Source organism: Aplysia californica, unplaced genomic scaffold, assembly GCF_000002075.1.
Source record: "Aplysia californica isolate F4 #8 unplaced genomic scaffold, AplCal3.0 scaffold00249, whole genome shotgun sequence".
Taxonomy (NCBI): domain Eukaryota; kingdom Metazoa; phylum Mollusca; class Gastropoda; order Aplysiida; family Aplysiidae; genus Aplysia; species Aplysia californica.
Genome location: NW_004797519.1, coordinates 679,976 through 692,979, shown reverse-complemented (window position 1 = coordinate 692,979; position 13,004 = coordinate 679,976). Strand labels below are relative to the sequence as shown.

Here is a 13,004-nt window from a genome sequence, read left to right as displayed (position 1 = left end):
AGAAAGAGAGAGAGAGAGAGATACAGAGAGAGAGAGAGAGAGAGATACAGAGAGACTGACAGACAAAAATTGACAAAGTGAAAGATAAAGAGAGAGAGGGTGGGGGGGAAGAGAGTGAGAGAGAGAGAGAGGGAGAGATAGAGAGAGAGAAAGAGAGAGAGAGAGAGAGAGAGAGAGAATGTGCATGTGTGCATAAGTGTGTGTATACGTGTGTGTGCATAAGTGTGTGTGTATGTGTGTGTGAGCGTGTGTGCGCTTGAGTGTCTAAGTGTGTACATGTATGTGTGAGCATGCGCACATGTGTGTGCGTATCCAATTTTGTTTGTGCAAGCCTGCGAGTGTATGCAAGCCTGTGTGTGTGTGCGCGTGTGCATACATGTGTGTGTGTGTGAGTGTGCACGCGCGTTTATGTATGTGTATGTGTGCACGCGCGTATGCGTGTTCGTCTGTGTAAGATTCACCTGTGCAGCGGGGGGCCGTGCGTCCGTGTAGAGAGGGCCGTCACTACTGGAGGCCGGGCTGGCAGAGCTGCGACTCAGTCTGGCCGGGTCCTGCTCCAAGGCCGGGGAGGCACACGATGAGGCCTCGCTCGACTTACCGCTGGAAGACACACAAAGTTTACAAGTCCCAGTTTCAGTAAAGAGTTTTTTGTTTTTGTTTCAGTAAGTGTTTTACGGCACTTGCAACAAAATTAAGTCATACAAGTGGCTACCTAAGAATTACATCAGAATTACAAAGTTCCATCCGACATTTTTGGATGTTTTGATTTACTAAGACCACGAGGTTAGAAACCAAATGTGAGGCAGCGTGGTGAAATCAGGCGCTTGTCAATATAATGAAAGTGAAGAAACTGGCATTTTTCCTTAGTGAAACTCAAAATCTTTTAGTTTTAGTAAGTGTGTTACGGCACTTACAACACAATAAGGTAATATAAGTGCCGAAGATTAGAGGTGTTACAAGAGAGTAACAACAAACACAAAAAAGAAGGAGGGGAGATAAGGACGATCGATGTTTGATAGGAAAGAAGAAGCAAACCACATTAGAGCACCCGCCAACCACCCACATTAAAGAGTTTCACGGCACTTTCAACACAATTAGGTCATACAATTGGCTACCTCAGAATTACAAAGTTCTATCTGATATTTTTTTATGTTTTCAGTAACTAGGACCATGAGGTCAGAAACCAAAAGTGAGGCAGCGCGGTGAAATCAGGCGCTTGTCAAAATAATGAAAGTGAAGAAACTGGCATTTTTCCGTAGTGAAACTCAAAATCTTTTAGTTTTAGTAAGTGTTTTACGGCACTTGCAACACAATAAGGTCAAATAAGAGGCTACCTCAGAATTACAAAGTTGTATCTGATATTTTTGGGGATGTTTTCAGTTACTAAGACCATGAGGTCAGAAACAAAATGTTCGGCCTACTCTTCCAAAATCATAAGCTTATTCAGATTGTTATCAAGATATTCAAAAATTGCATGCGAAAAAGCTTCACAAGTTGTGAAACTCAAAATCTTTTACGTCAAATTTCTCAAAATAACGTACTGAGCAGAAGGAACTTTGCAATTCTGAGGTAAAGAAATGCCGAGAATAAGAGGATTTACTAGAGAGTATGTTTGTTTTTGTAAAGAGTTTTACGGCACTTGCAACACAATTAACTGGAGAGTTGGTTTGTTTGGTTAAGAATTTTACGGCACTTGCAACACAATTACGTCATGTAAGTGTTGAGAATAAGAGGTGTTACAGGAGAGTATGTTTTGGTAAGAGTTTTACTGCACTTAGGTAATGTAAGTGGTGTTACTAGAGGGTATGTTTGTTTTGGTAAGAATTTGACAGCACTTCCTATAACTCTTTATGATTCAGTCAAATTTTTCTCCTGCTTCAACCCTGGAGAAAAGGAGGAGCGTCAATGACGAAAGATGTTTGATAGGATACAAGGAACAAACCCCATCAGTGCACCCACCTTCAGTTTTGTTAGAGCACGAGTTTTTCTTTCTCAGTTCAGTATTAGTAAGAGTTCTGAGGCACTTGCAACACAATTAGGTCATTCAGGCGCAAAGATTAAAAGTGTTACTAATGAGTAACATACAAAGCAAAGAAAGAGGAAGAGATCAAAGAGATAACATGTGCTGAAAAGGAAAGAAGAAACAAACCACACCAGAACGTCCGTCAACCACTCACGGAGACAGATAATACAATAACCTACAGACAGACAAACTATATTATAGACATCCCAAACTCACCCGTGCATGGCTTGCAGCAGTGGTGAACTGCCCTGCGTCGTTTCCACCACCGCCTGGTTGAGGTACTCGGACCGCAAACAGCTCTCTGCCGTGGGCCGCAGCAAGGGGTTGGGGCACAGCAGTTTGGTCAAGAAGATACCCAAGTTACGGTCCTGTCATGGGGTGGACATGTAAGCCAGGTCAAACGACGAGGGTGTTTGTGGGTGGGGAGTTGGATTGTGGTTGGGGCGTTGTTGGACTATGGGTGGAGTTTTGGTTTGCGAGTGGGTGAGATGCAGATTTGTGGATGGTTAGGGTGTAGGTTTGTGAGTGGGGTTTTGGTTTGTGGGTAGGGTGTAGGTCGATGCTTACCATCTGGTTTTTGTTTTAGTAGAGGTTTTACGGCTCTCGCAATTGCATAAGGTCAAATGAGCGCCAGAAGATTAGAGGTGTTACAAGAGAGTAACAATCATAAAAAAGGAGGGGGAGATAAGGACGATAGATGTTTAATAGGAAAGAAGGAGCAAACCCCACCAGAGCACCCGCCAACCACCCACTTACCATCTGGACGGCAGAGATGTCTACCACTCCGTTCTTGTTCTCCTGGAAGGGAACTTTCGGGTAGTGCATCTGTGGAGGAGGAAAACAACAGACGTATCCGTCACTGGACTGGTCATCTTTGTTTTATTAAGTGTTTTACTGCACTTGCAACACAATAAGGTCATAGTTGAAGTAGCCCCGTCCTCACTGATCTGGTTTAGTTTTAGCTTTAGTACGAGATTTATGGCACTTGCAACACAATAAGGTCAAATAGGTGCCGAAGATTATAGGTGTCACAAGAGAGTAGCAAACATGATAAAGAAGGAGGAGAGATAAGGACGATAGTCGTTTGATTGGAAAGAAGGAGCAAACCACACCAGAGCACCCGCCAACCACCCACAAGGTCATAGTTGAAGCAGCCCCCTCCTGACTGATCTTGTTTTGGTTAAGTTTTTGTTTTAGTTTTAGTAAGAGTTTTACGGCACTAGCAACACAATAAGGTTATATAAGTGCTGAAGATTAGAGGGGATACAAGAGAGTAACAAACACAAAAAAGGAGGGGAGATAAAGACGATAGATGTTTGATAGCAAAGAAAAATAAAACCACACCAGAGAACCCGCCAACCACCCACGGACTTGTCGCCATTCGATGGGTGAAAACATTAGCATGCTTAGCTTTAGCAAGTTTTACGGCACTTGCAACACAAATGGGTCATTCATATAAGTGCCGAAGTATAGAAATGCTATTAAAGAGAAACATTCAAAACCAGGAGAGATAAGATCAACAAATGTTTGATAGTAGAGAAAGAACAAACCACTTTTGGGAAGAGCATCTGTGGAGGAAGAAAGCAGACCTAACCGTCACTGGACTCGTCATCATCATCCGATGTAGGAACAAACTAACATGTTTAGTTTTAGTAAGAGTTTTACAGCACTTGCAACACAAATGGGTCATGTAAGTGCCAAAGAATAGAGGTGTTAAAAGAGAGTAACATTAAAAGAAAAGAACCAGGAGAGATAAGGACACTAGAAATACACTCACACACATGTGCAACATATAACAATTACAATTTGTTTGTCTGAGTGAGTGAGTGTGTGTGTGTGTGTGTGTGTGCATGTGTGTATCGAAGAAGGGGGTGGGGGGGCTGCACTTTTTAAAAACCAGCTTACCCAGAGCGCCATGAGTCCTAGGCAATAGACGTCAATAGCGTGGCAAGGCTCTACCACAATCATGCTCTGCTTCATCTCAGGGGCGGTCAGCTCCAGGTTGCTCTCCGTCATGTACTTTGACCGGCACCGGTCAGCCTGGACAGACAAGAACAACAAATGGTTGTTTTTTTTTAGTTTATTTAAGTAGAGCTTTTACAGCGCTCGCAACTGTATAAGGTCATATGAGCGCCAAGGGTTTGTTTTAGTAGAGGTTTTACGGCGCTCGCAACTGCATAAGGGCATATGAGCGCCAGAAGATTAGAGGTGTTACAAGAGAGTAACAAACATCAAAAAGAAGATAGGGAGATAAGGATGATAGATGTTTGATAGGAAAGAAGGAGCAAACCACACTAGAGCACCTGCCAACCGCCCACTGTGCCAAGGGGTGGATGTCAACAGAGAAGTCTTTACAGGGAATCAGGCTTACTCTACTCATCTCTCTAGCTCCAACAGCATTAAGTACACTTTGACTATCAAAGCACCCCGCAAATAGCAGTTCACAAGAGAGTGACAAACATACAAAAGAAGTAGAGGTAAAATGACAGTAGTAAGGATTAGGAAAGAAAAAGCAGCGGTTCCCCCTAAGTTGTTCCGGCACAGTATGAGAATGACATTGATAAATCAGCCCATTTACAATTTTACTGTGCATAAGAACATGTTAATTCTCTTTGGGAACGGCCTAAAGACATTTCAGTCAGTAGCACTGCCCTGGGGAGGTACAAAGAGAGTCAGATGACACAGACAGACAATAGGAGAGAAGTGATACAGACAGACAATGGGAGCGAGGTGACACAGACAGACAACATTTTATTATTTATTTAGTAGAGGTTTTTACGGTACTTGCAACTGCATAAGGTCATATGAGCGCCAAGGGGTGGATATCAACAGAGAAGTCTTTACAGGGAATCAGGCTTACTCTGCTCACCTCTCTCGCCTCAACAGCACAAAGTCTGCTTCGACTATCAAGGCACCCCGGAAATAGCAGTTCACAAGAGAGTGACAAACAAACAAAAGAAGAAGAGGATAAACGACGATAGTAAGGATGAGGAAAGAATAAGCAGCAGTTCCCCCTATGTTGTTCGGGCACAGTATGAGTATGACATTGAAGAATCAGCTCATTTACAATTCTACTGTGCATAAGAACATGTTAATATCCCCCCTTTGGGAATGACCTAAAGACACTTCAGTCAGTAGTACTGTCCTGGGGGGTGGGGGGTAGCCAGACAGATACAGAGAGGTGACGCAGCATACTACTTGTTGTGTTGGCTGTCTGTTGTTCTTTGTCTGCGCCTGGCTTCCTGGTACCGCTCACTCAGGTACCATAAACTTTATGACCCCTGTAAACTAAGATAGGAGAGTTCATAGGGTGAAGGCCAGGGCTTTGAGTGAGTTAGTTGTTGTGTAGATGCGGGGTAGGAAGGAGGTAGAAATTTTTGCGTGTGCCTTATAAGAGTGAATAAACTACAGTTCTTGAACTCGGTGTTTGTTTAAATTTAAGTATACTTTCAAGAACTTAAAGAACCCACACAAGGACAGCACACTACTCACGTCAGTCAACGAGAAGTCGGGGGGAAGAAGCCTGGCCGTGTCCTCCTCGTCCACCATCACAAACTCGGGCTGGATCTGTCCGTGCACAAAGTTGAAGACGTGCAGAGCTTGCAGGGCCACGCACAAGCTTCTCACGATAGACTGCACTTGCTGGGGAGCAACAGGAGACAAGACAATGCTGAACCTCACTGATTTGTTTGTGTGTATGAGTAAAGAGAAGCACATTGACACAATAATGCTCATTTAGTGCCAGGGGAAAAAGCAAGACAGACAGACAGACAGATGGAAACAACAGCGGGCGGGAAAGTAAGGAAGTAGGACCTTCCAGTGGCACCCTCCAACCATCCGCGAACCTCACTGAGACGGGGGAAACAAACACTGCCAGCATCACAGCGACATGATGAGTCAACCTAAGCACCTCCATTACTGTATGTTAACCCTTACAAGCCGTACGCTTTGTCCCAACAAGTTTAATTTGAAAAAATATGTATTATGCTTTGTCGCAACAAGTTCAATTTGAAATATGTATTTTGCATACGTTTTGTACTCTCCATATAGCATGGGTTTGTTTCATAATAATAAAAAAATCCAATCATTGAGACATTTTCACATAAGCTCAAGTCATACGACTAACAGGCTAGCACTGCTACTTTTTTCAGTTTTCTTTGTTTATATGAGAATAAAGAGAAACATCAACACAATAATGGCCCTTTAGTACTGGGAAAAAGTAAGACAGACACACAGAAACAACAGAGGGAAAGTAAAAAAGTAGGACCTACCAGTGGCACCCTCCAACCACCGACTTAGCTTTCTCCAAACAACAACAAAATGAGTCACGGCGCGGGGGAATCAGGCACTCGTCAATTTTTGGGCACGTAGAGTTTTTCGTATCAACTGAAAGCCGGTTTATTTATCTTGCTTCCAATGAAATATATATCCATTTATCTTGGATAGAACTCAAGGTATTTGCATTTGAAGGAAGTGAGGTCATCTGGTTTCTGTGGCAAAATTCACGAGAAAATGGCCGCCAAAGTTTGGTAACTCCACTAGCTGAACAGTCTTCAGAAACTGCTAATCAATGTTTTTCAGTAAAATTCACATGGAAATGTGTTTTTATATGGACATAAAAGAGATTAAGCCCAAAAATAAAAATTAGTTAAAAATGTCCAAACCGGTGGAAAAATGCCTGTTTCTCCAAATTCGTTATTTTGACGAATGCCTGATTTCACCACGCTGCCTCACTAATTTTACTTGGACAATTGTGTTGTGACCGCGATGGGTCTACGCGAGGGAAGTGTTTATGGAATAGCTGACCTGCTGCGTCTGAGGTATAGTTTTACTTGGGGTGTTTGTTTTTGTTGGTGTGTGTGTGTGTGTGTGTGTGTGTGTGTGTGTGTTCTAATTTTTGTTGGTGAAAGTTTTACTGCACTTGCAACACAATAAGGTCACACACGTGCTGAAGATTTGAGGTGTTACAAGAGAAAGAGTAACAAGCACAAAAAACAAAGAAGGAAAGATACGGAAAATAATTAATGTGAGATAGGAAAGAAGGAGCAAACCACACCAGAGTACCCGCCAACCACCCACTTTTACCTGTTTGGTCAGCACCGACTGTTCCAGTAGAGTGGACAACAGTTCCCCTTGTTTTTTCACCTGGACATAGGCATGCCGGTTGTTCTGTGAACAGCAACAACAACATCATCAATAACTGTTCTGTGAACAGCAACAACAACATCATCAATAATTGTTCTGTGAACAGCAACAACATCATCAATAATTGTTCTGTGAACAGCAACAACATCATCAATAATTGTTCTGTGAACAGCAACAACAACATCATCAATAATCGTCCAACCACTCGCTGCATGTAGTAGTAGTTGAGTGTAGGCTCACTCCCAGCCAGCCAAGAGACCGACATTGGGTTAGTTTGTTTAAGTAAGAGTTTTACGGCACTTGCAAAACAATAAGGTCATACAAGTGCCGAAGATTAGAGGTGTCACAAGAGAGTAACAAACACAAAAATAGAAGGAAGGGAGATAAAGACAATAGATGTTTGATAGGAAAGAAGAAGCAAACATAAAAAAGGAGGAGAGATAAAGACAATAGTTGTTTAATAGGAAAGAAGGAGCAAACCACACCAGAGCACCCACAGACATTGGGTTACAGAGAACTCACTGAACCTGACCTTATCGAAGAAGACTGCATCTACTGGCTGCAGATGTGGCGAGGAGGCGTTGGTGAAGAGACCCATCTGAGAGAGGAAGTCCTCCTTGTCCAGGTGGTTGCCGTCGCTCAGGAAATACTCCTGAAACACAAAACGACGCATCACAGTCATGTTTCCTTTCCCCTTTTGTTTGAGTAAAGAGAAGCATATCCACACAATAAAGGTCATATAGTGCAGAGAAGAAGCAACACAGATAGACAGCGACAACATAGAGAAAGAGAAAGAAAAAACGTAAGACCTTACCAGTGGCACCATCCAACCACCCGCGCAGCAGGGTCACATTTCCATTTCCTCGATTGTTTGAGTGAAAAAAAAAAGCACATCTTGAGCCCTTAAGTAAAGAGAAGCATCCGGACACAACAACTGCCATTTAGCGGCAGAGAAAAAGAAAGACGGACAAACAGACAGACACAAACAACAGAGGAAGAGAAAAGAAAAAACACCCATCTGCACCCCCTCCCCCGTCAACTTCAAACACCCACTGTTGCCTTGATGATTTGTTAAATGTAAATTTGAGTAATGAGAAGCACATCAACCTAATAATGGTCATTTCGTGTAGAGGGGAAAAGACAGACAGAAACTACAGAGGGAGAAAAAAGAGGTAGGACCTATAAGTGGCCCCTCCAATCCTCCACTGTTACCTTGATGATTTGTTTCTTTATTTGAGAAAACAGAAGCACATTGACACAATAACGGTCATTTAGTGTAGGGTAAAAAGGCTGACAAAAACAACAGAGGGAGAATGGAAAAAAAAAAGGAAACAAAAAAAAAAGAGAGGGAAGAGCTACCAGTGGCCCCTTCTAAGCTGTCCATTGTCACCGAAATTTTTTTTTTTTGCAAGTGTTTTACGGCACTTGCAACACAATAAGGTCATATAAATGCCAAAGACTAGAGGTGTTGGAAGAGAGTAACAAACACAAAAAAAGGAGGGGAGATAAAGACAATAGACGTCTGATAGGAAAGCAGAAGCAAACCACACCAGAGGACCTGCCAACCGCCCACTGTTACCTTGATGAGGACAGCCTGGCCGTCATAGACGGAGGTGAATGTGCCGCTGGACGCCCCAGGCACTGGGGTCAGGTTGTAGTGGTCTGGAGCATGGGACGTCTTCACCAGGCCTTTGTACATCTGGGCAGAAACACAAACCCACAACACAACATTAAAACGAGCAAATTAGCAGCAGGCAGAGTATTAACCAGCTAAAACAAGAACATCCAGTCTTTCTACATCTGTGCACACACACACACACACGCACACACACACAGCACAAAATTAAACAAGCAAATTACCAGAAGAACATTGAACATTATCCAGATAAAATAAGAATACACTGATTTTGTACATCTATGAACGCACACACACACACATACCAGAACAAGCAAATTACTTCAACAAAACATAATCGCTTACCATTTACCATATTTGCTTGTTTGTTAGAGGTCAGACAGAAACAATAGAGGAAAAAAAAAGAAGTAGGACCTACCAGCGGCATCCTCCATCCACCATTTAACCATGTACAAGCACAATCATTCACAACAAAAGAACACAATCATTCATCTAGCACGCAATCATTTGCAAGGAAAAAATACAATCAGTCAGCATGCAAACAATCTTTACCAGATATGTTCCAAACCCAGGGTCCTGCTCTGAATTCAGCAATTCCGGGAAATGATCCTTGGCAAGTGTACTCAGCTCACCCTAAAAATAAGAAAACAAAAACAAAACATTGAACAAGGTTTTGAAAAAACAGTTTTATATCGCACAGGTCACTATATAGGTTAAACGCCCCTTCCCACACTGCAAAGTTACTTTACTTAAGAGGTGGGACTCCCAAATTTAACACGTCAAGACCGAGAAAAATGAATGGACAGCCTTACCCCCCCAAACAAAAACAACTTAAGTTCAGAGCGCCAGATTCGGGATTCGGGCAGCGCCCTTCACTTCTTGGTCCAGCATTATACTTATTTAGCTAACGGTGCACTCCCAGTCATAGCATGTCAGGGGGAATGTCCTCCCTGCAAGGACAAGATCCAAAATATCCACACGGATGAACCACAAGGACAAAATGGTACAAACTGAGGTGACTGACAAAAAAACAAATCAAATAAAGTATCACAATATCGCACCAAGAGTTGAAAATATATATTTCATATACCTACAAACAGAACCAAAACAAACAAGTGCAGAATCAATCAGTAAAAGAGTGGGAACCAAAAAAAAAAAAAGCTTTTATTTGGAGGCTCAGTTCATTATCTTCGACAGGATGTATCACACCTCATTTGAATACAAAGAAAAGTGTCCCCAGCAATTAGAATGAAATAAAAGCATACTGAGAGAGCGTTTTATTACGGTTTGACACCATAATAGAAACACTTCAATGCACTTGACGTCATAATAGGGTCTTCTATGCGTTCATTGGACTATATTGAAGGAAATGTCATTTTTATTAAATATCCATTATAAAAAGCTATAAAAATATGTGATGGGTCATATCCCTTCAATACTTACTCCACAAATACCACAAAGAAAATACATGTCAATAGTGTTTTGCTGTGTGTTAACTGGTCAACTCTTTCTTTCTGCTAAAACCATTGCCGAGGTAGATCTGAGCCGAGAGTTTAAAAAAAATTTAAAAATCGCAGTGAGATATTTTATGCCCACCAACAAAATATCCCCAATCAAAAACACACACAGAGAGATGATAATTTCTTCTCACCAACAAAGTGTCCTTTATTGAATACACAATGACCCCCCCTCACCCAACGCAGTAAGACAGAATTAATTCCTCAGCAAAGAGGTTATGTACTATACTACAGCTCGCAACAGAGACGTTACATGTGTCATACATGGGGGGTTCTTACCTTCATAGGCATGGCCGGTGCGCCCCCATTTACATAAACAATCTGAGCCCCCCACCCTGCTCCCGCGAGCTCTAGTATATACAACACTGCCCAGACCCCATATTTCAGAGCAAGCTTGTAGATTTCCTCCTTAGACTGCGAGACACCTTCATTCGAGTCTCGAAAAGTACTCACTCGTCAGTTGAAATGCGCATGTCTTGCCCTTGAGGTTCAGCGTCCCAGGGTGGGCACACGCAGCCCCCGTTTGTTTATGTGGGGGACATCACTGCTACGAACTCTAGTACTAAATATAACCTCTTTGCTACTCACCAATAAATTGTCTTCCTCCATCAAAGCTGTGTGTATTTTGCCTCTGATGGTCTCCAAATCCGACCTGACAAGCTCCAGCTCCTCTGTGTCTTGATTCTTAGAGAAAAAAAAAAAAATGTAGATAACTACTAGTCAACTTTAAGAATTAAGCAAACAAGAAGATGTCTCCATAATTGAATTTTTAGTATACGAAACAAAACCCTGAAGTAACAAACATTCTTACAATATAATAACTATAAACCTGAGCAAAATGACTTAATTGGTTTAATGATATTGATGATTAGCTTTCCGTTCTTTGGGGTAGAAAACACCATCATTAACCCTTCTGTATCTTGTTTATTTTGAGGAGAAAACGTAAGAACTCTTCTGTGTCAAAACAGATTTTTGAAGGGAGAATACATATGCACGTGTATGAATATATGCGGGCGCAGGTGTATGTGCATACAAATGCCGAGTTTGAATTCGCAAGCATGAGTGTGAGTGATGTGTGCGTGTGTGCGCACATATATGAGTGTGTATATATGTATGCATCTGTATGAATATGCGTGTGCGCTCGCGTGTGTGCATGTGTGTGTTCACGCACACGCGCATGTGTGTATCTCTGCCGCTCCCTCACCTCCTCCGCGTCTGCCTTGTCCGCCAGCTTGTGCCTCAGCTTCGACTTGAGGGACTTCAGCTTGCTGCGCACAGCCTGCAGCTTGTCTAGCGAGGGGGCGCTGTGCAGCCAGGGGGTGACCGCCTCCCTCATGGCGGAGAACTCGCTCAGCATGCTGGTCAGCTGGTCCACGCAGGCGCTCTCCTGCCGAAGGTCCTGTAGCAGCAGCTGGGCAAGAGAGCCGATCAGGGCACTGTCCTGGAGATTGTCCTGGCGGAGGGGAGGGGGAGGAGAGTAGAGACACATACAATATGGAGCGGATTGGTGACAGACTAATAGACAAAAACGCCCATAAATCTTATTTAGAAGTCGAAATATTTGTGATTATAGGAGGTGGGGTCGCCTGGTTCCCCAGGTAAAATTAGCGAGAAAATGGCCACCAAAATTTGGTGACTTCCAAAGCTTGAGAGTCCTTGGAAACAACAAATTTACCTTTTTTTGCCTCTGATAAACATTTTCTTCCGTAAAATCCATTTTGTTAAAAAAATCGATAAAAATTGCCATGCCGGCGGAAAAATAAAGATATCTGATTTCATTATTTTTGACGAGTGCCTGATTTCACCATGGCGCCTCACATATATGACCTGTTGCTACCAACTGGGCCGGCAAATATTGATTTCAATTTTCAAGATGGACACGTTTTCTTTATAATCAAATTATCAACTCACTGCAGGCCACATTCTCTATTAATTAGTAGGTCGTCTTGCGGTCCAGAGAAACTGCTTGCAGGCCGTAGTGGGCCCATGCTTGCGGTACACAACAGACGCTGGTGAGGCTAATGTGTGAATGAGTCCAGAGAGGGCCCTGGAATGCCTTGCCCAGTAGTTTAAGAGAGCTCAAATCTATTTTAGTCATTCAAAGGTTAACTAATATCATTTCTGGGTTTTTTATTAATGAAATGGAAGTACTGTTTATGTGTTACAGAGGTATTGTAAAGCGCCCTGAGCCTGTGTACTTCAACCGGGGTTGAGCGTTGAATAATGCCATAATACGTGAAACGTGTTGACAAAATGAATTACCTCTCGGATTCAAATCACATGAAAATAGATACATCCCGCTTGTAGGTTAAGTTTTTACAATTCATAAGTATGAAATAAGAAAAGGCATGTTATAGTTCAAGAATATGGCATCAATAGAAATTCTACAAATTTGGCCCTAGTGTTTTTTTAGTTAGTTATAGTAGAGGGTTTTATGGCGCTCGCAACAGCATAAGGTCATATGAGCGCCTGTTAATTTTGGGCCAATACCTCCATTTGTGGATTGCTAGAAGTAACTCATTTGGTCAGCACGCCTCACACATTATTATCATTACTCACTGAGTCCCAGACAGCGATCTCCTGCTGCAAGACGTCGCTGTAGGCTTTGAGAGTTCCCGCCAAGTCCTCCGACAGCTCACCCTCCTCCGGCTCCCGACTTACTGACAGTTGCTGGACAAAAGGG

At 42.6% G+C, this 13,004-nt stretch overlaps 1 protein-coding gene across 2 annotated transcripts in view; it reads right to left on the bottom strand.

The window, feature by feature from the left end:
* Window positions 1–13,004, bottom strand: part of LOC101859106 (serine/threonine-protein kinase 31) — a 53,697-nt gene that overhangs the window by 11,159 nt on the left and 29,534 nt on the right. For both annotated transcript variants that reach the window (XM_005100486.3, XM_035970298.1), the window contains 12 exons: window positions 12,881–12,991; window positions 11,526–11,774; window positions 10,910–11,005; window positions 9,357–9,437; window positions 8,748–8,867; window positions 7,701–7,820; window positions 7,109–7,192; window positions 5,516–5,665; window positions 3,929–4,063; window positions 2,780–2,848; window positions 2,240–2,391; window positions 462–600 (listed from right to left, as the gene is read on the bottom strand). In XM_005100486.3, the coding sequence (XP_005100543.1) occupies window positions 462–600; window positions 2,240–2,391; window positions 2,780–2,848; window positions 3,929–4,063; window positions 5,516–5,665; window positions 7,109–7,192; window positions 7,701–7,820; window positions 8,748–8,867; window positions 9,357–9,437; window positions 10,910–11,005; window positions 11,526–11,774; window positions 12,881–12,991 (1,506 nt within the window). The remainder of the gene's footprint in view (window positions 1–461; window positions 601–2,239; window positions 2,392–2,779; window positions 2,849–3,928; window positions 4,064–5,515; window positions 5,666–7,108; window positions 7,193–7,700; window positions 7,821–8,747; window positions 8,868–9,356; window positions 9,438–10,909; window positions 11,006–11,525; window positions 11,775–12,880; window positions 12,992–13,004) is intronic.